At 42.9% G+C, this 25,445-nt stretch overlaps 1 protein-coding gene across 3 annotated transcripts in view; it reads right to left on the minus strand.

Moving 5' to 3' along the window:
- The window catches only part of DPYSL2 (dihydropyrimidinase like 2), a 100,643-nt gene that overhangs the window by 49,867 nt on the left and 25,331 nt on the right, over positions 1–25,445 (minus strand). The window contains exon 1 of one of the 3 annotated variants that reach the window (XM_007424543.3): positions 2,286–2,726. The exons of the other annotated variants lie outside the window; for them this stretch is intronic. Coding sequence (XP_007424605.1) covers positions 2,286–2,324 — 39 coding nt within the window. The 5' untranslated portion in view covers positions 2,325–2,726. Of the gene's footprint in view, positions 1–2,285; positions 2,727–25,445 lie in introns of those variants that run through there. 3 annotated transcript variants of the gene reach the window in all.

Genomic DNA, 25,445 nt, shown 5'->3' on the forward strand with positions numbered 1-25,445 from the left:
CAATTATATTTAACATCAAGGTTCTTCTACTTTAACTCTAAACCCAGTTTAGTAGGATATTTCTGCATTCTGACACATAAAGACATAATCTGTATTAAGGGACTCCTCCCTTAAGGGTCGTGGTTACTGAAATTTGCCATGTTCCAAGGAGACCAACTAGATATTGTCTTCAACCCATGGCTCACAACTTCTAACTGAGCCACACTTAGATAAAACACCCAAAACCAGAAGCACCACGACTTTGTGTCGGGAAGAGAAGAACAGAGAGAGGCCAAGTCTGATTCAAACCAATAAAGTTCCAAAAATATAAAGTTCAGAAAATGTATATAAAGACATACTAACAACAGCAGAGCGAGCCTCGTTCTGTGTTGCACATTAACGTTGCAGATAAATTCTGGGGTTGGAAAGTAAAAAAAAAAAAAATTAATTTCCACCCCGATCCAGGCTTTGTTTCTGTTAATTGTTGGATAAAAAAGCATTTGCTTCGCGGGAAACCAGCCCCGGTGCAAAATCACGTGCTCAGTCCTTTTCCATTGTTGTAACACCATTAACCCTGCAGAGCTCTTCTAGGCTTCCATGCTAAAAGGAACCAGACTGTACGGATTTTCCCTTTTCCTTTTGAGTACTGCTATTATCAATCCTGCACTGTAAGGTTTTCATCACCTTAACAAAAGGGAAAGGAAGCATGTTGCCCAAGGCCTGCCTTATCATAAAAGGAGTCTGGTAGCACCACGGATCAACATGGCTCTCCTCCTACAATGCATTATCGCTGGTAAGAGATCAGAAAACGAGGAGGATCCGGATACTCCGCAAGGATATCAATTCAATGAAAAACAGATCTCCGAAAACAGCATTTCAAAAACCCACAAAGCCCTCGTGCGACTCCAGCCAGAGAGACTCTTCCAAATCACGTTCAAGTCTCAGCTTTGAAGCTCAAGACAGAAGCTCACTTGGAAAGGGAGGGCCCCCAGGACACCTAGCTGTCAAATAAAAATGAAGCCTCTCCCTATTGAAAAAGCATCCGATTAGTACCAATTTCAAATAAATCAACCGCCCTACAGACAGACAGCCTCGTGGATGCTCGCAGCCAGCCGCATCTATGCTCGACAAGCCCATCCCTTCGCATTCGCCCGACTTTTATATAACTGTTCCATTTCCTCTCCCACTTTAAGATTCCCCGCAGAGAGGAAGAAGAATGCAAGGGGGGAAGGCACCCTATTTTCTCTAAAAAGGGCTGGAGCGGGAGGGAAGCACAGCCAGCTGGGGAGGGGGCACCTTCCCCAGAACTGTTTGTTTGCTGGGGAAGGAAAGCAAGAATGCACCCAGTTCCCCCGGGGGCTCATTTCACTAGACCCACCGCCATTATTATGGGGGGGAAGGGGGTTTCACGAAGAAAGCCAGGCTTCTCATCCAAGTCTTGCTTGCACTGCCTCCTTTGTATGAGTAAAGCGGGGGGGGGGGGCAGAAAAAAAGGTGGGTTGGGAGGGGAAAGGAACCTGCACACCACTCCCCCATCTTCCCTGAGCTGGGGGTGGGGGGTGCTTTAAAGCAGATTACATCCATTTGGTGTTGCAGTCTGTCTGCATGCACACGCACACGCAGAGTTCTCCTGCCACAACCACCAAACCCTCCATCCCCACCCTGGCCGTGGGAGATCCACCCGCCCAACCCACCGCCTCCCTATGGGAGATGGGCTTGCAGAAATAAATCCTGATGATCCTTTCTTCCGACGGGGAGAAGCAGCAGGACTGGCGGGTGTTTTGCTTGGCTTGGCTTGGCTTGGCTTGGCTTTTTTTCAGAAAAGCTCCGGCGCGGCGGCGGCGGCGGCGGCGGCGGCGGGACAAGCTCCCGCTTTATTCCGCGACCGCAGCAGCCGCTGGCCAGACCGGGCTGCCCGGCAGAAGCATCTTCGCGCGCCCCGAAAGAGCGGGCGTCCGAAGGAAAAGGGGGAGGCGGGGGGAGCAAGGAGGGAAGCGAGGAGGGGGGCAGGCTTCCTTTCTGCACCACCATGCAACTTCCAGGCAACCATTGTTCCATCCCGGCTTGCCCACGGCCAGCGTTAAACGACAAAAAATCTTTATTGCTCTTGGCGGCGCATCGAAGAGCAGGTCTGGCGCGCTTCTTTCTCTCCAGGGTACCGTGGAGGGGCTTGCTTTCTTTTTCTTTTTCCTTTCCCTTCCCTCTTACCCCTCCGTGCATGCGGATGCACACACAAAGGGCTTGACCCACCCTCCCTCCGCCCGCACCGCCCTAGACCCGCGCTCCGGCTCCGCTTCGCCACTCACCGTGATGCGTGGAATGTTCTTCTTCCCTTGGTAAGACATCGCTTCTCTCCCGAGGAACCGGCTCCCACGCCAGGCTTTTCCCGCCGCAAGCAAAGGGGATCAGGCGCCGGCCGGGGGTTCTGCCCTCCGCGGACTCGAAGCCGGCGATCGCCGCTCTAAAGACGGGGGATCGCGAGCCCAGCCGTCCGTCCGTCCGTCCGTCCCTCGTTCTGCACGCGCGAGACCCGCGGGGGAGCAGGGAGCCTGGCTTCTGCGCGAGGGGGGAAGGCCGTGCAAGCCGCGGGCGAGCGTGCAGAGCAACTCGGCGAGCCCCGCGAGGAGGAGAGGAAAGCCGCGGTCGCCTTTTCTTCCCTCTGCCGCTCCAAGCCCAGCCCAGCCTTAAAGCTGGAGGAGAGGAGAGGCGGAAGGGGGGGGAGCAGCGCAGGAGAACCGCTTTCGACAGCACAGCGAAGCCTCCGCACAAGGAAGGTCCTGCCGCGCCTGCGCGCCCCGCCACGCCCTTGACTCCGTCCGGACCGGGCCGAGGCCGCTCCGCACCCGATTGGCTGCGGCCGTCGGCGGTATGCAAATGAACCCCCGAGGCCGCCCAATGGGAAGCGCGCGGAGCGGTAACATGTAAAGTGGCGCAATGAAGCAGCCAGTGGCAACGCGGGGCTGCAGGCTGGGCGGCGCGGGGGGGGGGCTTGGTCGGGGCGGCCGCGCGCCGGGCCGGGGACTGACCGGGCTCCCGCCGCGCGCGCGCTGGAGCTGCGGGCCGCCGCTGCAGGGTCAGGGCGGGCGAGCGGGCTGGGCTGGGCTGGGCTGGGCGGCATCGCGGAGGCTCTCTGCAATAAGGCCGCGGGGGCCGGGGGTGACGATTCCTCCCCCCTCCTGGTGTGCCCCCTTTTCCTTGAACAACCAGGCCCCCGGCTGCAGCCGTCGCGGTCCGCGCTGCGAGCCGCGGGCGTTGCACTGGGGCGCTGGAGGCGAGGCGAGGCGAGACGAGACGCGGGGCAGCTTTGCAGAGGAGCCAGCGCGGCTGCGAAGCTGCTGTCCACGCCCTGTTCTTGCCAGCCAGACAGGAGAAAGAACGGGGGGGGGGGGCGGCGGCGTCTTCCTCGCCTTTGCTGGGCGCGCTCCCCCCGCCCCAATCCTTTTGCAAGGAAGCGAAAGCCGTTCTCAGCAAAGGTATTGTTTGAGTTTTGCGGCAGGAAAACAGCGAATAAAAGGCGTCGGGCTCCGTGGAGTCAGTGGCCGCCCCCCCCTTTTTTGTCTGCCCCTGGCATTTCTCCATCTTCTTTAAAGCCCACCCCTCTTCCCTCTGCGCTCTTTAAAAAAAAAAAAAAATACGGATCCTTTCCCGATTGATATTTTTGACTCTCGGCTGAAATAGAAACGAAATTACGGGTTATTGTAAATCCAGGCGGCAGGATCGGTGGGGACGCCTCGGTCGACAGCACAGAGCAATCCGAAGCAGAACCAACCCGGGGGACGCGTTGCCATCTTAAAACCAAGTCTGGTGGATTCGCAGCTGGGCAGGTGGGTTCATACGTGCAGGTTGGCCACCCTTGGACGATCAAGCAAGGGTTTGCACGTGTGAACGAGCCAGATTGGTTTTAACTAACAAAACAGTTCAACCTGTACTGTCCATGCACACAAAAGAATTAGCGATCTTTAGAGGAAGGACCTCAGGGGAGTTAAGCCTTAATCCCTGCCGTGCTGCAGAGGACTTCAACGAATTGTGCAAATAAATCCAGAAAAAGTTACTAGCTTGCCCATTGTTTTTTTTTTTTTAATTAGGTGCTTAGTGAGTTCTTGGGTGCTTTATTAGCCAGTGTTGAAATGCAGGTAGGTTTAAAAAAAAAAATCTGCAAGGAATGGTGCAGTAAGATCTTTCCCTCTACAGTCCTCTGCATTTCTGTGTTTTGTTCCAAGGTCTCTCCCAGCGCCCATCCTCAAGGCAACTGGCCAGAGATCCCCAAACCCATTTGCTCTTTCTGGCTATCAGGAAATATTAAACTACCAGGCAAGGTTAATACTGGGAAACCTGAACTCTGGAGCGGACCTTAATAACCTATGAAAACTTGAGGTGAAATTTTGGGGTCCTCCTGCCATGCACTCCAATGATCTCTGCACTCCTTTATTGATTCATGGTATTACCAGCTGGAATTTCTTCCAGGCTTGTCAAATTGTTCCTTTCCCACCTTCCAGCCCCACAAACAGTCCCTCCAAGGGACTGAAACCTAAAACTCTTTATGATTTACCAGACCAGTGTTTCTCAACCTTAGCACCTTTAAGATATAGGACTTCAACTCCCAGATCTCCCCAGCCAGCAATCCAAAACTTAGCACCAAATTGTAATTTTTAATGCAGCCACAGGCAGAACATAGTTAAATCTGTGTGGAGCAATCCTGTTAGGTCAGTGTTGTCCAAACTTGGCCACTTTAAGATGAGTGGACTTCAACTCCCAGAATTCCTCCAATTCTGGGAGTTGAAGTCCACTCATCTTAAAGTGGCCAAGTTTGGACAACACTGTGTTAGGTGCATTTACTAATGAAACAGTTTTAGCCTTTATCCATCTGGAGCGTACAGCCCTCTGAAACGCAACCGAAGGGCCGTTTGCAGTCCTTGGATCAAAGCGGTGTTTGCGCTAGGGCTGCGCATGCGTTGAAGACATTCCTGGATTTCATGAGGCTTTGATCCAAGGGCTGCTTGCAATTAAACCTTTGTATCCAAGCGACACTCCCTTTCCAAGGGCCGGAACAGATCAGGTGTCCCACTTTGCTCTGGGTATTAACAGGTTTCCAGTTCTGATGCTACCTGGATCGAGTTGGCCCATTTGATGCTTCCATCTGAGATGGTGCAACTGGATTGTCCAGATTAAGTCTCCGTTGGGCATTGGTTCATGCTAATTGGCCTGTTCCAAGGTAGAGCAGAACTTCTTCCCACAGGTGTAGCTTTCCCATCTCTGCTAATAAAGGTCCATGATCACAAGAGAGAACAAAGTTTCGGATTCAGTTTCCAGAAGGTGCTTTGGCACACCTGGAATGCATGTAAAATCGAAGCAGAGCTTTGATCGCACTGTTGCAGCCACTCTCTTGACTCTTTGACCACGCACCCTGAGGACATTCCTCCAGAATGCAAACATTGCATCTGTCAGCACTACCTTAAAGCAACGTCGGCTTTTCCTGGGATCGTATAACTACTGTCTGCAGCTACTGGCCATCCCACGGAGAGACCCAGCTGTTTCAGAGGGTTACAGGCAGATGATGCACTTACATTCCCAGGCCTCCAAAGCATCTTTTGGAGATTAAATCTGAAACGCTGCACAGCTGTACAAAAGAGTGAAATTGAGACACCACCACAAAGCGGAGCAAGAATATACAAAATGCAAACACTTGCCTTGTTCCGCTTGCATGAAGTGGCACAGAGCTGGGAGCCAGACACTACATTTATAAGTTGCTACATCCAATGCTCCAGTATTTTTTGGAAATGTTCTGGAGGCCATTAAAGCCTCCCGCAGGAGGAGGCCACCAATACAGAGCCAGTCCTGAGCTCTGTCTTGCAATTTATAATCTGTTTCTGGCCAGTGCACAGTGGCTTGGCTTACATACCATACTAAGCCCCATTGCAGGGTGTTTCATTTTAGCTTAGCATGTGGTGCAAATCCAGCCACGGTGGCTTGTGAAGCAGGATTTGAGGCTTAATGTGCTGCGCTAGGAGCCCAGCTAATTGTAGCTTATTCAGCAGGCCCTGGTAAACCATAGCTTTGCCAGATGTGTGGCCTTAATTCTTTACCACTTGGCCCAGGCAGCTGAGTGCAAAAACTAGTCGGATATATTCACATTTGCAAACCACTTGTTTGCCCCCTCTCAGCCAGCCTGATGCTCTCCAGATGTAAACCTTAGTTCCAGTCATTCCAAGCTGAGGCCCTACTGATCTGAAAAGCTACTGGGGGAGAGGACAAGCTGTGGGGGGGTTATTGATCTTCCTTTTCACTGGGACAGGCAGACAGTCAGCATCTGGACTAATGAATTCCTGGGATCGGTCACCACTAGGCATCCATTTGGGGGAATCCTCCTCCTTTCAATAAATACAAAACATACGAGCATCTGCTGTGTTGTGGATTATATGAGAACCAGGGCATTCTGTTACAACTGGACCTAAATATTGCTCTTTGCCCAATATTTTTTTCTCTTTCAGCTTTGTGCTTTTTATAGTCTTAACGTTTTTAATAGTTTGTAAATATTGTTTTTAGCTTCGTTGTACGCCACCCAGAGTCACTTGTTTGTGAGAGGGGTGGCCATATAAATATGACGACTTAAATTTGACTTAAATCAAGACTTGATTTGACTTTCAAAACCTTGATCCCTGAATTCAGCAGGAGACTGGGCAGTTACTGTGGGGAATGCACCAAAACCTGGATCTTGCAATTCTGCATACATTAGTACATGTACAAAACATAATCCTCATTGGCTGGGTAACTGCAACATGCTGTGCCATAACATGACTGGGTTTTGGCTTAGAGTGACCCACCCATTATGATTTGTAAGCCATAGTGTATGTTGGCACAGGTAGACCTTGTTTCGCGACTGCAATTGGGACCACCAACTTAGTTGTTAATTGAAGCGGTCACTAAGTGAAACTGCGACTGGGCTTACAATCTAACTTCAGCTTTCCTTTGCTTTACAGATCTGCGAAGGTCATAAATGCAAGGATTGGTCACGAAGTTACTTTTCCATCACCATCATAACTGCGAACAGTCGCTAAACAGGGCAGTTGCTAAACAAGGACTACCTGTGAACCTAGGGAGTGGTGGTTTATTCACTAAACAGTAGTTAAACTGAGTCAGTGTGATACACGAACCAAGCCTGTTCTATTTGGGTTGCAAGGATCCAGTCGACCTCTTGACAGCCAAACTCTAACTCTTTGCTACCATCTAGTACTCCTCTGGCTTTTGCAACATTATAGAATAGCTTTAACGTGAACCAAGCCCTAGAGATCAGTAGAACTAAACTCTTGCTTAAATAGACAAATCAGTAGTCCTCCAGATGCTGCCACAAGAGGATCTCCATACTGCTGAATAGCACTGCAGCCTTAACCAAGCCAGAAACCTTGTATTGTCTGCCACCGAAGACAGCTTTGAGGCCTAAGCAGTAAGCGCACATTGTCTTCACTTCTGGGGCCATGTAATATTTCCCATTCAAACCTCCAAACCTCAAATTTTTACTAGCATACTGCTTACCCTCTTAGTCCTATTGAAAATGTTGGGGGAGAATCGGTCCTCAAATTCAGAGGGTTGATTTTCTTTAAAAACAACAGGAGATCTGCGCCTCAAAGTGAGGAGGAGGAAGGTACCGATGGGACAAACGGGACACAAAGGAATCGTGCCCAGAGCGTGCAAGAACTCAGCCCTGAGTTCCAAGAGGAAGGAGGAAAAGAAAGTTGAGCAGCCAATCCAGTAGCAAAGAAAGGCGGGGGAGAGGATCTTTTGGAAATGAAGAGACACCTTCAAATATCAAGTTCTCCCACTGCCACCACCCCATAGCCTCCTAGAAGAGAGGACCTGCTCTTAGTTGCAGTTTATAGCAGCATCTTACCCCCCCCCCCCGCCCTGGCCATCCCAGTCTTATCCCTTGATCATATGGAATTGGTCTCACCTTGTCCATGTACCAGAATAAAACACCCACCCCACCCACCCACTCACCCCACAAATTCATCTGATAATACCCTACCACATGTTCATGCTATGAAATTGTTAACACTTTGCCATTTCTTTCTGAGATGAAATCGGGCTCCCTGTTCTGGGTGTGATCAAAGGTATGTTTTGATCATGTTAAGATTAATGGACACACCTCTTCCTCTGGTCGCTACCCAGCTTCTGCCACAAGACGCTTCTTTCCTCTGCCAGCATTTGTCTTCTTAATTAGTGGTTCGTTTTCTGACCTCCTTTCTCCTTATCTTTGAAATAACCTCTCTATTTCCGAAAGAGAAGCAGAGTTCCACTATTTTTTTCAAGGGTAAATTTTGACATTTGCTCAATTCTAAAATGGTGTCTCTACTGGAGTCTAAAAATAAGAAAGGTAGACTGGACTTTTCTTAATTATTGCCAGTTTCCCTGCATTTGTCAGTTTCAGCCGGTCATTTTTCACCATGATATAGGACATCTGATTGCCTAAAAATGTTGACATATATTTCATGAGTTCTACCATGTAGCGCTCTGATGGAAGATCTTCCTCCGTCCTTTCTGACATTATTTTCCCCCGGTTTATTTTATGCCTTTAATTATACTGTGTAAAATAAGGTGTGTTTGGTGCTATTCAGTTAATTTAAACAATTGTGTAGGCACACCTTTATATGGAAGCCATCTTCCATAAGTTTTAACTTGTAAGATATGCAAATGAGGTTTAAGAGGAGGACAAAAGGTAGCGACCTAAAGAAGCCATGGCAAAATCCGAAAATTGTACAACAATGTTAGACCCACCCAGGTTCAGCCTCTAGTGCAGAGTTTCTCAAACTTGGCAACTTAACACATGTGGACTTCAACTTCCAGAATTCCTCAGCCAACATGCTGGCTGTGGAATTCTGGGAGTTGAAGTCCATGTGTCTTAAAAGTTACCAAGTTTGAGAAACACTGCTCTAGGGACTAGATTGCCAAACACTTTTCTGCTGGTTGGTGATGTGATAAAGGGAAAGGTCAGGAAAACAAAGTGCTTCTAACATTGGGCCCACCCATCATTCTAGACAATGCAGTTCAGCAGAAATTCACAACAGAGACAAGATAGGGCAAAAATAATGCAGCCATAAGAAAAGGAAGGTTCCTTATTCCCCCCACCCCACCACTCAGAACCAAGGTATTCTCAAAATGACTGCAAATGAAGATGTGAGTTTGTTAATATGAAGCAGCAGACATCGTGATTGACCATAGAATGTCTTAGCTCAACCAGAGCATGACTCGGAATTGGGCATTCACGAATTAAACTGCGTCATGCAAACTGTGGGCTGATTATTCAGGCTTCTGGCAGCACAGACAGCAGCCCTCGAAAGCTTTGAGCGAAGAGCTTCTTCAAAGCTGTTTCACGAAGCCGCACAGGTCCTCCTGCTTTTAACGCAAAGTGAAATGGGTGTGTTGCATCCCTTGCATTGCTTCTGAGGCTTCCAGTAGTTCCCACAGCTGGAAGAGGGTTCTGTGCACGGGCAGCTGATGGACTGAAGCCAGTTCTGATCCTTCCAGTCGGAAGAACTGCTGGGCAAAGCTTCAGCAACGTTTCTCACTAAGAATCTCCTTGCTGAGACGACTCCAAGCTGCCTATTTCAAACCTGATTTGTTATTAAGATTAAGAGCCACATAACTGACTGGAAAGTATGGGAATCATAGTCTCAAGACTGGGGACCAGAGTGTTTAGGAAAGATGCTCTAAAATTATGGAAGAAAGAGGGTGAGAAAACCCATCTTCTCCATCTCACACATAATTTTCTAAACCACCTTCATGTTTCCCTTTAGTCATGACATCCCTCTTAGGAAAAAAAAAAACTGCTAAAAGTCCCCTCCAAGATTTGTTTCTCCTTCCAGAAAAGCTGATGCAAATCTTTTCTACCTTTATCGTAAGGAGCTGACTTGGTCTGTTATTCCAGAGAAGAGACCAGATCTGGAAACCATAGTGAGGAAAACAGATTTAAACTAAATATTAGGACAAACTGCCAAACCTAAGTTTGGGAGCAAAAAGGGGCCACCAACGCTCCTTCAGGGGAGGCATTTCAAGCTAGATGGCCATCTCTTGGTGATGCTATAGCTATTATATAGGCCACTGAGCAAGAGAGGTGGGCTAAATAATCACCAAGGTCTTTTTCAGTATCGTGCTGCTTTAATTCTGTTGTCCCCCATTTTTTGAGTCAGCCTACCCAGAATGGTATATAATATACTAGTGATACCTATTGATGCCAATAAGCCTACAAATCCCTGGTGCCTCCCTGACTTCTTTATTTCATTAATTTAGATGCTGCCTGACTCTAAAGCAACTCTGGGCTTCTCACAATTTAAAATTACCCTATACAAATACATTATAAAATATACATCAGTTCGGACACTACAACTATATTTACCAAATAAAAAATAAAAAAACCAAGACCACTCCATCCTACTGCGAGTCCTGGGAACCAGGTTTCCAAGGTGTTCCATCAGGGTGGGAGCTGAATGAATCTCTGGGTGGGGGAATCTCATTCCAAAGGGCAGGTGCCATGACAGACAAGGTGCACTTCCTGGGTCCCAATAGATGACACTGATTAGTGGAAGGGATCTGGAGTGTGCCAACTCTTCCAGCTCTTACCAAATGGGTAGAAACCATGGCAGTCCCTCAAATAACCTGGTGCTATGCCATGTAGGGCTTTATAAGCAATACCCAGCACCTTGAATTGCACCCAGAAGAACCACCGTCAACTTCTTGCCCCAGTTGACTATTAAAACAAAAACAAAACTACGACACTGACGTGTTTCAAAGCATCATCTTCATTTACAAGAAAATGCTTCTGGCTCCCATGTGGGCCTCATATGGTGAGTCTGTAATGGATGGTTGCAGCTTTTCCTTAGAAGAGTGCCCACTTGCCCAGGAAAAAGAAAAGGGCAAACTCAGGTAATAGAGTTTCTTTGGGAGCAGAGGGGAGAGTGAATGCTGAAGAGGTTGGGGAGGAATAGCACCAAAGTTAGGAGATGATGTTTCTCCAGGAGGCCATGAACATTATGGAACAAGCTTCTCTTGGACAAAATGCAATATAGGACTTCCAGAAAGGAGTGAAGACTAAGCTATTCAAGAAGGCCTTTGATAGTTGAAGGGCATCTTCAGTGGCATCTGCAAGCTTTTGCCACTTTTATTGCTGCACTGTGTCTGCAGATTTGCCCTCTTTGAGGCATGCATCAAAAAGGGATGGGGTTTGTCCTGCAAAGCTTCTTGGATCATTCGGTCTCGGTGTCTCTCTGTCTCTGTCTCTCTCTCTCATACACACACACCATGGATGCTGTTGGTTACCATGTAGGTGTATTGGTCATTATGATTTGTGATTTTGGTTGAGATGATATAGGCATGGCTGCAGGATTCCGATCAACCAGTGATTGTTTGGAAAGTCATTGTGGAAGTCAATTTCTTATTTAATGTGGATGTTTCATCTTCTATAAAGTTATGGTAGACATTTTATTGCTTTATGTCTATATCTATTTGGTGGTATACACATTTAATAAACAAATTAGCCTATGTTGGGGTATGATGGTCATAACGATTGATTTGATTTTAAACAAACTTAATCTGTTTGCCTTCTAATAAATGGACAGTTTGTGGCTGGCAGCCATTTTATGAGAGCACTCATCTATAACATGCTTTTAAAATTCCTTACGGGCCTACTCTTGGTGTACAATATTTCAAAGAAACTCTTATCATAAACACCCACTCTCATGATTCTGGCTTCTTTACTGAGAATATCTTTAAAATTTTCAGCATTATTTGTATCTTTTTCCTACTGTCCCCACACACTGTTGATGCTGTCATTCAACTATTCACTCTCCATCCTCATAATCTTTATTCTTTTTCAGTTGTATTTGATTCAAGTCCTATCACTAGATATATAATCAAGTTATCATCCCCACCCCACAAGAATTGCTTCATGCTTTCTAAGACCAGCAACAGCACAAAGAGGAGAAACTTTATAGCCATGTTCATGCAACTGCTTTAGCTAGGTGACTGAATTAACTCATTTTCTGAATTGGCACCATACGTTGAACCCTAAATGAACACTCAGCTCTGAACATCCAAAGATTAACATGCTCCTAGCCTCGCTTAGCCCGTTGGGCTGATGTACCTGCTAAACCTTTTAACAACCCCGGTTAGCACATAGTTCAAATTGTCTCAGCCATTGAGACAATCAGCTTAGAATAAAAGCAAGAATGTGAATTTGAAATCTAATACGAGCAGCAAGATATATTTGCCAAAAATACACTTGCTCATTTGGTATCTCTCCTCGCCCCTCTCCTGGTGCTGACCCTGTCTAACACTATTTCATCTCATTTTTTCCATCTCTCCAATGCTATATGGATGGGAGACAGGCAATAGATATCCAGAACTATCCATGTATCATATTCCTACCTCATAGTTCATGGCCAGGATGAAAATTCTGGGGAGAGGCAATACATCGAGAAGATGATTCTGCAAAATAGAACTAATGGGATGAGTGGAGAGGATTCCTTATCAGTCCATCTTGGTTTGCACATGCATACATGTCCCATGATTTCAGCCTGCACTTAAGGAAGTGCGTTTTTAAGAACTGGGAGAGGTCTATCAGTTGATTCCACCCAAAGCATTGTGGATAAAGATATAATTATTTATTCAGTGATTTATTATCCTATCCTTTCAAAGTGTTGGCATCACTCAAAGCAGCTGACGTGGACTAAATCACAACTTAGATGTTGAGCTGCCAGGAAAGCTTTGGGTGTGGCCTCAGAGCCGAATCACTGTTTTTAGTGTGTCAGAAGAGGAAAAGTATTAAATGCAAAGGCAGCAAGCATATTAAATGCATAGTTTATGTCTTATACTCACCCCGCCTACTCCCTTTTGTCCTGTAACATATACACACCAATGTTTTTTTTGGGGGGGGGGCGCTAGCATAACACTAAAAAATCTGAGTGCATTGGAGGTGTATGATTTTAACAAATAAAATATTGGCAATTAAGACAGGCAAGCAGGAAATACAGAAGTGCAACATAAACATTACAAGATGGCAGAGCAAATACCTGACAGCATTTTCCAACAATGTGCAGGGGGAAATGGGGCTTGAAGTGCACAGAGAAAGCAGTAAGACAGTGTTGTCCAAACTTGGCCACTTTAAGATGAATGGACTTCAATCCCAGAATTCCCCAGCCAGCCATGCTGGCTGGGGAATTCTGGGAGTTGAAGTCCACTCATCTTAAAGTGGCCAAGTTTGGACAACACTGCAGTAAGAGGTCAAAGAAGGTGTCCCCAAAAGTAGGCATGGCTGACCAGTGCCTCCCAGTCCGTTTCCAATCCTTTCTTGGCTGCCAGTGACACCCATTCTGGGATCTTCCTTGTAATTCTTAGGAAGGAGGACACATGATACGGAAGAAAATCGCCCCTCACTTGTCTTGAATCCTTTCCAGCATTAAAGATAATCAAAGATTATCTTCCACACTTGAAATTGTACAAAGAAACTAGCTATCACTGCAACTTTTGCAAAATCTTCCGGGACAAAAACCCAGTAGAATCTTTGCTGCTATTCTGAATCAACTGAAAGTTCTGGGGACTCTGGAAAGGTAGCCCACATACATGACTTTGCAGCAATCCAGTGTAGGTAGATCTAAACCATGTGTCACCATGGCTGGGTTGGATCTTCTGAGAAGTAGGCATTGCTGTCAAACCTGGTGAAATTTGGCCATGACAGTTATCTGGCCATCAAGATGCATCACCAAATCCAGAAGTAACTCCAACTTATGAAGCCAGTTCTTCAAAGAGAGGGCTACGCACTGAAAGTAAACAGCAGAGTCTGTTCATTTCCTGACCAGAAATACATATGTATCTTGTCTGGATTGAGCTTCAATTGTTTAGTCTCCATTTGGGCCAGCCCACAACTACAGAACAACAACTGCTTTGCCAAAGCCGAGAAATTAAGAAAAATAGAGATGCATAATAAAGCTCCCCTGCCTAATCTTTTGGAAACAATTCCCAGAAAGGATCAGAACTGTCATAAAAATTATCTGTAAGACCTAACCCTACCCCGCCAAATGATCCACAGGTGTGTCGTTGCTGGAACTATGAAAGATCCAGCCAGATGAGCAGAAATGTAATTATTTTGATCTGAGAAGATCCCCTCAAACATTACTGAGGTCTAATCTAGGTAACCCATTGGTCAGTGAATCTAGCAATACATTATTGTAAAAAGCTTATTCACACTTGGAAGTTTTCCCTTGATGTGGGAAGCATTACTATATAAACATGCATGCATAAAGATTGGCACAAACCATAGCTGGTCCTCTGGTTTGAAATCCAGAAAGCCAGGTCCCATGTGCCCCCAAAGCAACAAGAGCAAACAGACCTGAATTCGCCATCTTCAGTGGGAATGCTGGACCTTCTGTGGTTGATTCTACATGCTACTACATCATTTTTTCCACAATTTCTAAACATTTTATAGGCAGATCCATGACAACAGATGTTCATTTTTTTTTTCCTTTTACAATGTTTTCCCTCTAAATTTCCATTTCTGCAAACTTTATTTAGTTAACATTCCCCAAAAGTAGGCATAGATATAAAACATGGTATGGTGAAGAAAGGGGACGGCAGAAAAGAAACATTAGACATGTCCATTAATTGTTTACGGGAAAGTGTATAACCATAGCACTAAGGATCTAAAATTATACCACATGTGAATCAGGCTTTTTATTGCAGCAAGAACTTTAAAAAAGGAGACATCTGAGGTAGACTGAGCATTGTGTACATCAGTGTTCCTCAACCTTGGCGACTTTAAGATGTGTGGACTTCAACTCCCAGAACTCCCCAGTTAGCAAAGATGGCTGAGGAGTTCTGGGAGTTGAAGTCCACACATCTTAAAGTTGCCAAGGTTGAGGAACACTAGTGTACATAAGGCTTGTGGTGCTTCAAAGGAGATATAGTTGAGATAAGAGGTATTCTGACAACTAAATCTGGATTCATTAAGTAAGCATTTTTGAAACTGCAAAATATTTACAGAAATATTAAATATTTCTAGGACATTAAATTTGAGTGTTGTACATAATTCAGTGCAGTATTTGTTCTTTATATTGTGTTTTGTAGAACCCATAATTTTAATTTGCCATCTTCCAAAAAAAATATAAAACCTTGCTAATGAATACTGAATATAATTTTTATTAAGATTTTAATTACAATAGTGAAAACTAACACAAACTAAACTTGGAAAAAGAAAAGAAAATAGAAAAAAAGAATAAAAAATGAAAGAAAAAAGAAAAAGAAAAAAAATATAATAAAGAAAATGAAAAGAAATATATAAGATGACTTCCAACCTTCATCATAACAAGTACAAACAAATTTAATAAGTCTTCACTCCGTGTAAGGTTACAAACAGATATCTCTTCATCCCATATCCTGTCCCTTGTCTATAAACAAATCCATAAAACATCAACTTTTCAATCCTGGTGTCAGCAAAAAGTCCTTAAAAGATTGCCAGCACCTTGCAAAAAATGTCTTATTTTAACTTGATGAAATAAACCGAATTTATATTCCTTCCTTTTACTTCTAACAGTCTTAATCTTTAATTCAATCAAATATTGTTGTGGGATTTGATTTCTCTTCAATTCTTCTTTATCTCATTGCAGAGATTTCTTCAAGGCTTTAACAAGCCTCTTCTGTAGATCCAATAAGAAAACATTTTCCAGGTCATTCTCTTGCTTTATCATTTGTACTTCCCTTTTAATTTTTAAAACTTCAGCCAGTTTCTTTTGTATATCCAATAAAGCATCCCTTTCCAAATCATTCTGTTGGCTGGTTGTTTGTAGTTCCACTTTCAGTACTTTGTCTTGTCAGATAAAATTCATTCCACATCTATCATTCCTTCATTAACATCTTTTGGACATAGTCTATCTATAGAAGCGGACATCGTTACCGACTTTGTTGATATTGTAGTTACTAATTTCTGGTTCCATTCTTCAGAGATCTCCTTTAAAGTTTCCGATGTCCTAACATTTTGTGTCATTTTGTAAGTCCCAGTATTAACTGACATCAAGAACAGGCTTGTATTTTTTTTTATTTTTTTTCTCTTCTGCTTAGAATCTTTAGTCCCATCTAGTGTCCAGTTTCTAAGATCATCACTTATCTTCGTTATGACATACAATAGCCAGGATAGCCAAAATAAGTCTGTTTCCCACAATAAGTTATTTATTTTTTATAGTTAATTCCAAAATCTTATCATAAAAGTCAATATTCCAAATTTATTTTGACCCTTAATCCATTTACAACTTTCTTAAATCAAAACTTTTTTAGCTTTTTGCTGTTTATTTCAAATTCTTTAAGTTCTTAAGCTTATAATTAATTTTTCTTTTGTTCAGAGTTCACCCAATGAAGACTTTTCAAATTTTTCATTCCAAAGGTCTCTAATAGCTTTAAGATGGTTAACAGGCAATTTCTGAAACTGATTAGAAAGTAAGGTTAGTGAACCCAGTGTCCTTTAAAAGGCTCTGCCACAGTTGCCAGCAAGATGTCAGATCCTGTCATTTTCTGGTGCTCAGATCTGCAGAAAACTGCTGTCCTGCAGTCTCCTCATGAGAAGCAGCTGTCTGAAGCAGATGTGGGTGATCTCCCATCCTCTCCTTATCCAGAGAGGTTCTGAGGAACCAGTCTACTTACTCGTTCCTCGATCTTTGCTGTGGTCGTCAGCTCCGCTTTCGTGGAGACATCTTCAGTTCACCATACCTCCCCCGGAAGTCCAAAACCTTGCTAATGAATACCAGTGTGATTCATGCGACATATTAAATCATAATGTCCATTGATTGGGATTACATATTGAATAAAGCCAAAACCAACTATCATGATCTGTAAACCTTGATTTGTGGCCAAACATGTTGCATGGACCCAGCCTTTTATGACTTATTTCATAAACCATAGTTTAAAAACTGGCTTATCTCAAAGTATGGACCCAACCACTGAGTCCAGCAGCAACACCAGCTGCCTTGTGTCAACTAGAAGTAGAACTTTGAAGGAGAGATCCAGAATAATAAAAAAAGGGTTCCCATCTGCAGAAGATCTACATATCACATTTTGAAGTTTCTGAAGTAGTTATCACCTAACTGCATGCTGCCACTGAAAGGTCCATAAGCTCATTCTAAATAAGTAAAGGAAGTAATATATATTACCATCTAGGTGTGTCTGCCAGGGGTGTTTAAAAAAAAAAAAAATGGTGATGGCAACTGCATGATGGAAGCCCCTCCCCTTTTTTTACATGCATCACAACACACATAAAAAGGGGTGGAGCTTCAATCACACAGTTGCAATCACCACCTTGATATTTAAACAAAAAATGCCCCCCCCCCATCTTTGTTTAAATTAAATAGAGGTAAATCTAAATCCAGATTCTAAAGTAAGGGTCACAAACTTGCAACCAAGAGAATGGACAGGAATTCTGGAAGTCAGAGTTAACAATATGTGGAGAGTCAGAGATTGCTTTAATAATGAAACACATAGTTATGGCACATTTTGTAAGCATAGAGGCAAGATAGATATTTTTGTTGTTTAGATTTTTGTAGGGCACATGTAAATTTTATACATTTGAATAACAGTGGCAATTATATAGGCCACTGAGTTCAATGCACCAGACGTCTGCAATTCTATATGGAAGGAAACTCTCAGAGCAAGGCTTACAAACAAATGTAGCTACACTTTTGCCAGAAGTGCAAAATACTTGAAGTTCCTTAGCTAATATCTATTGCAGCATAAATAATCATTTGAACCCAGATTTGAAATAAAATTTCTGCAAAAATGATAGGCTGTAAAATGCTATGCCAAAACTAAATCTGCAGTATAAATTGCTTGTGTCTCACCTATTTGTAGGCAAAACAGCTTTCAAACTTTCCTGTTCTTCCATGTCAAGTCATTTACAGTTTCAGGAAGTAGAATAGGGTTCAGAAGGAAACCACATACCACTTTGAAGACTATCAAGAACAACATGGATTTAGTTAAATCTGATCCATCACAGTAAGGAAGCAATTATAACATTACCCCTGTGTTACAGGATGGACTTGACTCAGGCAGACTAATTCATTCACTGTGTTTTTCTTCATGATTTATGTTGCATGGCACGTTTAGAGGAACCACCCACTACAGGGCCATCTTCTCAAATATAAATCCTAGACTTGCATTCCCCAATGTGAGGTGTTCATGGATGTCATAAGTTTAGATTCCTTAAATTACCCAAAAGGGGAACGTATTGTGATTGCTCTCCGTGTCATACATCTCTGTCACAGAAAGCAATTTAGCTAGGTTACTCTCCAACTCACCCACTCCACCCCTATTCCCAGTCTATCTTTGCCTTCCCTCCCCCACCACCCCCAGAAAATTGGCCATACTTCTCAACAAAGCACTGGACTTCAACAGACCCACCCTGTTGAGTGTCAGGCTGTGAGTGAAAGTATTTTCCCCAAGCATGGAGCTTAGCATCGTCATTAGCAAGCTTTATTAAGATGAGAGTAGCAATCTTGTAAGAATTCCAACCAGTGATCTACAGTATTTTCCCTTTAGAAGCCAAATATGTGTGTGCATATTAGAGCAAGGAGTTTTTGACTGGTTTTCACACAGCCAGACAATGCAATGGCTGGTCTTTATGTGGATACCAGAAATGGGGGGTAACTGTAGATTGGGTTGTTAGGAGTGGTCATCTGACTCCTTACTAGTCTAAGAATCAACCCTTACATCTATTTTCCAAGAATGCCTCTAGGACTAATTGGTTCCTGAAGCCCCAAAGTCACTCCTGAAAATAGCAGCAATGCTAGAGGCTGACACCTCATTTTCTAGTGCACCAGCTTCCCATTCATTTAGTTTAAGCACCTGACTAAACTTGTTTGAATCTGGAAGCTAAGAAGGGTCAGGGCTGGTGGGTACTGGGTTAGGAAATTTCCAGGGATTCTCAGAAGCTATTGGTTATGCTGAGGTGTGGGTGTGTGTGTGTGTATCTCAGAAGATGACAGACCAGTTCTGTAACCCAGCTGAGAAAACTACATGGACATGTACAAATCAACATAATTCAAGAATGACTAGAAAGTAGCTTTTCCATTTTTCATTAAAAGCATATTTTAAAATGATTAATGATGAAGAAGAGTGTAAAACTTTTTGAGTGACACAAACGTATTATTGCTGTAGTTACCTTGTTGCTCATCCCATCCCAAAGACTCACTACTGGTTAATCTAGGCTAGTCTTCCTCTCCCATTTGCCCTCTGTACACATTGAACCAACTCTTACCATCATCAACTAACACAGCCTCCCAGTATGATGACCCTCTGGCCAGATAGCATGGGAATCTTAGAGTTCAAGTATGTGTGCATAATTTCCAACATCTTTTTCACATCTTAGGTTTTGGAGAACAGCATACACCACCTAAAAATGATGAATGTTCTCTGCCGAACATTAGAAAGGGAGGCAGAAGCAAATCCATGACTATAGAACATTTACATCACAAACATATATATGGGGATAGAGTAGGAGTGAAATTAGAAGCATCTGTGTGAGGAAGTACCAATTGGTCAGAGCAGAAATCAAGAGCATGAAGGAAGGAAAACAGCGACAACCTCAATGTTGACATAATACCACTCAAGTGATAAGAGCTGTGTCTGACATGGAAGCTTTTATCTGGGACAGGATCACCAACGCTGGTGACTAGATAAATGCAGTCATCCAAGAAAGGTTGTAGAGATGAACATGCTCACTGTTGGTATTCCTGCATCTTGGCTTGATCAAGTTTATCAGTTCAACCCTAGTGCTAGTGATGGCCTCATCTCAGATACAGCTGCCCCTGAAACAGATGGCTCTATTTCCCTGCCCACACACAGTTTGTAAGAATGAGATGGCAGAATAGCATAACCTTTAAGATCTTTTTCATCTTTGTGGAGGAGATTTGGCTCATTAATAGAGCTTCTCCATTGCTTGCTTGCTTGTTTATTTATTTATATTTCAAATTTAGATACTGCCCATCTCACAAAAAAGTGACTCTGGGTGGTTCACAATAAAACAGGAATAAATATTAAAATACAATAAAAATAATATAAAATACAATAAAAATAGAATAAAAACCAAACACATACTCAAATAATATCTTCCAAGATTTTGATGGTCAGTAAGATGTTAAGATATGGGAGCATCTTCACCCCCAGGGTTGGTTGCCCCTTTTTTCACCCCATGCCAGTTGGCAGAGCCAGGTCTTGACTGCTTTCCAGAAGGACAAGAGAGTTGGGGCCTGCCTCACCTCTGGGGGGAGAGTATTCCATAGGGTGGGGGCCACGGCAGAGAAGGCTCTCTTTCTATAAAAGGTCCCAGGTTCAATCTCCTGGGGGGGGGGGGATTAGCTGCCAGAAATTCCAGGGAGGTGCATCCAATCAGTGACAATAGTAGCCAAAGGGAACCAATGATCCAACTCAGCAAAAACCAGCTTTCTAAAGTTCCATTCTGATCATCCCATAGGCTATGCTAGCATAATTCCACTCAGTGGAACTATACAGTAAATTGATTTGTCTGACATCAGGCTTTCAGGGATTGACATTGGGAGTCTCTCAGTCTCATGACAGTAGCAACTTCCGATGAGGTCATGGCGAACTGAAGACATCCTTGAAGAAGTGGGGATGACATTATGGCTGAAATTGACAGCCAGATGTGGGATCCGGGCTGGCAAAATCTCTCCAGATAAAGGAGAGATTGTGAGATCGCCCAGACTTATTCCTGACAGTAGCTCCTTGTGAGTGGGTGGCAGGAACTGACGTTTTTGTGATCTGCTTGTAAGTTGAGCGGCTGGGAGTCAGGGATCCCATCAAAGCTCATAGGCGTAATATAACCTCTAAGGACATAAGGTTTGGCTGATCCTCATTTCTTAATCACTTTGGAATTAATTTTATTGCGTTTTAAATATTGATAACATCTGGAATGGCAAGTTTCATGATATTCACTGGGTGAGTTTCCTTCAATCCCTTATGAAAGAAGTTTAAGTATGAGTTTAAGGATATATATATATATATATATATATTGGAGTAACAGCAAAAGGGAGATTAGAGTGTTGATTTTAGGAAGTTATAAGTGGACTAAGGGTCCAGATGGATTTAATAACATTCTGAAATTAAATATAAGAATTCTTCCCATGGGGAAACTATCCATGTTTTTGCATTCAGAAGAAAAACAACATGATAAGATGGGACTTTGAAGGTTGGACACTAGAGGGCACCAGAAGGAAATAAATGTTATAATTAAAGGGGAAGAATATTTAAACTCAATCTGATAATGCAGAATGGAGCAAAATCTTTTAACAATGGATGCACTGAGAGATATTTGTGAACAATGGACTCAGAAGTTAGTTTAAAGATCTCTGCCATTATTGATAGACTAAATGATGCTACGGAAGAGGTACAAGTTTTACTGGACAAGACTGAAATTGATTTAAATGTGGACTTAAAAATGACAGGCTACAAGGATATGGAAAATGATGAAATATTGAATATGCAGATGAAACCAGCTGATGTTTTAAAAACTAAAAAGGACATACAAATAATAGACCAGAAGAGTGTCTTGGATAACCTTTCTATATTGGATTTACAAAAGGGATTTGTTACTGTTATCAGCAATTTTGTGAGAAGAGTCAAAGAGAAAATGAAAAGAAACCAAGTGTTTGGATACTACTTGAAGGGACTAATGATTAAAATTGTTTGGAGCAAAGGGAAGGAATATAAAGTTGGTTTATTTGACCAAAGTTAAAATAGATAGGTTGTTATTTCTAGAAATTTTTAATGGATTTTTTCTGACCAGGATTGGATAATGATGTTTTAAGATTTTGTTTCTAGATAAGAGTTATATGGGAAAGAGTTTATTTGTTGTATTTTAAATTTATCTGATTAAGGTTAAAATAGTTAATGTTGTCATCTCTGGTAACTTTTATTGGATTTTTATTGACTAGATTTGAATTATGAGGCTTGGGGGGATTTGTTTAATGATAGAAAGTGAGATATAAACATAAAAGGAAAGAATTAAAGTGGGTTTCTTAGATCAGATTTATAATAGATAGGTTATTTCTAGCAACCCTTAATGGACTTTTGCTGATTAAAATGGATGATGAGGTTTTAAAGATTTGTTTATAGAGAATGAGGTGACATATGGATGAAGAGATTGTTGTATTTTAAGATGTGGTGATAAAGTTGTTTTTTCATGCTGGGGCAAAGGGGGAAGTTACTTTTTTTTCTTTTTCATTTTTTTTTCTTTTTCTTTTTTATACTTTGTATTAGTTTTATCTGTACAATGCAATTTTTAATAAAATTATTACCCCCAAAAAAGTCTCATGACAGTAGCTATGCAACTCTCTGATAAAGGTACATACGTGCATCTTGTTCTACGTACACTTTTGCTTCAAGGACAAAGTTAGATTTGACAGCACCAAGCAATAAGCAATTGTGTGCCTAGTTTATTTTGACTTTAAGTGTAAACAGCAGATGAAACTCCTCAACACAAATTGCAGATTCATTTGGAGGTTATCAATAAGGCTGTGGGAAGCTTCAGTTTGGAGACCTCATCAAAATGGTGTGCTCAAATCCATCCAAAGGTTTGATGGCCCTTTCAAATCAATCTGCAAAATTAAATGAATGTTTTGAAACAAATCACAAATTTGTGTCAGCTCTTGGGTAATTAGCATGGTGTGCACTCCTTTGATTACCCATCCTCCACAGTTTCTATCAGGTCCAAGGAGCCTATACATCATCATCATCTTCTTTTTTTTTTCACTGGAAGGAATGCTCTGATTTATGTCAGAAATCTAATCCAGGTTTGTACTGCAATAGGTTGGGAAAAGGGTAAAGGTCTCCATGGATGTGAGCTAGGAGACCATACTTGCTATTTATATTTAAAAAATAATTCACACAATTGCTAATTACACGAATAGAGTCTATTTAGATTATTTACTCTCATGTGTACATTACATCTTTAGATGTATACTTGAGAAAGTAATGTGTACTGTACACCACTGCTTTAAGGAATCGATTTGTTAAAGTCACTGCAACTCTTAAAGCAGCTATATCTTTTTCCCAAGCTTGTACAGAAGACAGGAAAAAGCCAGGGTGGTTTAATGAACAACAGAGAGATGCTGTGCTGACACAGGGTCCAAAGGGCTTCCTCTGAATTATATGGAAAACATGCACAGCTTGCTCCAAAAATACCACCTGATCTAACGCTCTTTTTCCAGGGTTGCCCGTCAGATGTATCTAGGAGGTCTATGCAGCAGAGACATGGAGGCAGGTAAAGTCTGCCTCTCCCAGCAACTGCAGCACAGAAATATCTTACCTCTAAAATGGAGGTTTTTAATCACCATAACCTGTAATTATATTACTCCTGAGAACCATTGACACAGGAGGATTCCTGAGCTCATTGAACATCAGTGGCCAACTTCTTGGGAATTGAGGACCTCGCCTAATCTGAATCACAGGAGGTGGGACAAGAATGCAAAATGGACAGGGGCAATATTTTCTGGGTGTTTCAGACCACCACAAATAGAGCTGCAAGGGATATGGACAACAAACACTTAGTTGCAGCCCAAATCTGGTAGCCCTACAACTGAATTCCCCAATCAGATCTTCCCACTTTCAGTATGCATTACCCACATGAAATCTGACCACGAACAAGCTGAATGTGTAGATGGAACTTGTGTCTGTCAATTTCAACTGTATGTTCCGTTTTCCCAATCCAGTCCCAATTTTACTGGATTCTTTGAGTTCTCATGGCAAGTAAGCTATAGAAGTCTTTCCATGCACCTTCTTTTTCCCACTTCCTCAAGGCCAGACTATGAAAAATATTGATGTCCTACATGGAAGAGCACATGCAGAGTAATTGTAGCTGGCCAAGTTATTTTGCATAAGAAACTCCACAAGCTTCTCTTTCCTGGTAGTAAATATATAATAAAGCAAATGACTCACAATCTACTGCCCCTTCATGACAACCAGAACCAGCTTTCTGAGATAATCACTTCCCTCTGCCTAATGGTAGGGCTGGCACCAGAATCTTCCCTGCCCCAGCTGGAGGTAGAACTGCTTGGTCATTATAGGATGAATGCAGGTTGCCATCTAAGCTACGTCATTCATAGGTCAGCACCGTAAACACTTCACAGAAAAAATACCAAGTTTGCTGGGAAAAAAAAGTTTTATGTCAATTTCTATGGTTTCTGTGAATTGCACATAGAAAACTCTGCATGTGAAGCTGTCACAGGATCCTTCACCTTCAGAAGACGGAACATCTCTATCCACTCATCTCATTTCTGGGACTGCTAATTAGCAAACCTTTAGCATCCATAGTTTCTTTAATTCAGCCATTCAGCTATCACAAAACATGATTCAAAATTCCATAGAAGTCAATGGATTTATATCTAGCATCTTTTGTTTTAAGATGAACCATATGGTATACAAACATACACAAAGAGAAACTGGGTGTTTATTGAAAAAAAAATCAAAGCTCATCCTTTATATATCAGAAGTCCTTAATTAAGGCATTTCCAGATTGGGATGAGAAAGACTCTTGTTTGAAACTCTGAAAACCTATTTTGATGTGAGTCTATTTAGACAATAGTGACTTAGTTGGACCAGTACAAAGCCATTTCACACATTCTGGGGATTATGGAGCCTATGTGAATATAGCCAGCCTGGCTCTGTTGTTTGTTTTCAGCAGCAGATGGCAGCCTCCAGGCAACCTTGGCTGATCTCAAACAAATGCGGGAACTTGGATCTGTTAGTTCTTGGATAGGAAGCCATCAGGAAATCTCAGGCTTGTAGACTAGCCTGGGAAGTCAACAAGAACCTTGAAGAAGGCAATGGGAAACCATCTCAAGGGAACCTTTAAAATACACCTACTGTACATGAAGATGCCCAGTGCTGAGGGAAGGACTGGCATATTGAAGAAACATTCCCTCCAACATACAGAATGCAAGATGAAGTCATCTCCTATAAAAAATCTCTCTTTAAGGATTTGCTGCAGTTCCACCCCCACTGCAATACACAGAGTTTCTGGACCAAGCTATTTGCTTGCTCAAAGGCGGGGTCTTTTTCACAGGGGCATCTGGCAGCATCTCTTCCCCCATGTGGAAGAATATTTGGGCTATTTTATTTCTTAATGGTGTTGGCATTCTTATGTAAGCAGATTTCACCTCCAGTTTACAAAATGTATGCCTAGGTTTTTGCTATTTGCGTGGTTCATTCATGCATCTAGGCCGGCCTTTCTCAGCTTGGACACTCTCACTGTTTTGGACTACAAATCCCATTAACTCTCAGTGAATGTAGACACAAATGTAGCTTGGAGAATCATATGACCTAGTCTATGCATCTCCAGAGCACCAGATCAGGCTTCAGTGATCTACAAAAGTGGTCAGACAAACCAGCATTGGCCTCAACTTAGAATGATCTTCTGCACAACTTATCCC

This window comes from Python bivittatus, unplaced genomic scaffold (assembly GCF_059951505.1).
Source record: "Python bivittatus isolate LINGU-HERP-01145 unplaced genomic scaffold, Pbiv_v1 ctg000680_np1212, whole genome shotgun sequence".
Taxonomy (NCBI): Eukaryota; Metazoa; Chordata; class Lepidosauria; order Squamata; family Pythonidae; genus Python; species Python bivittatus.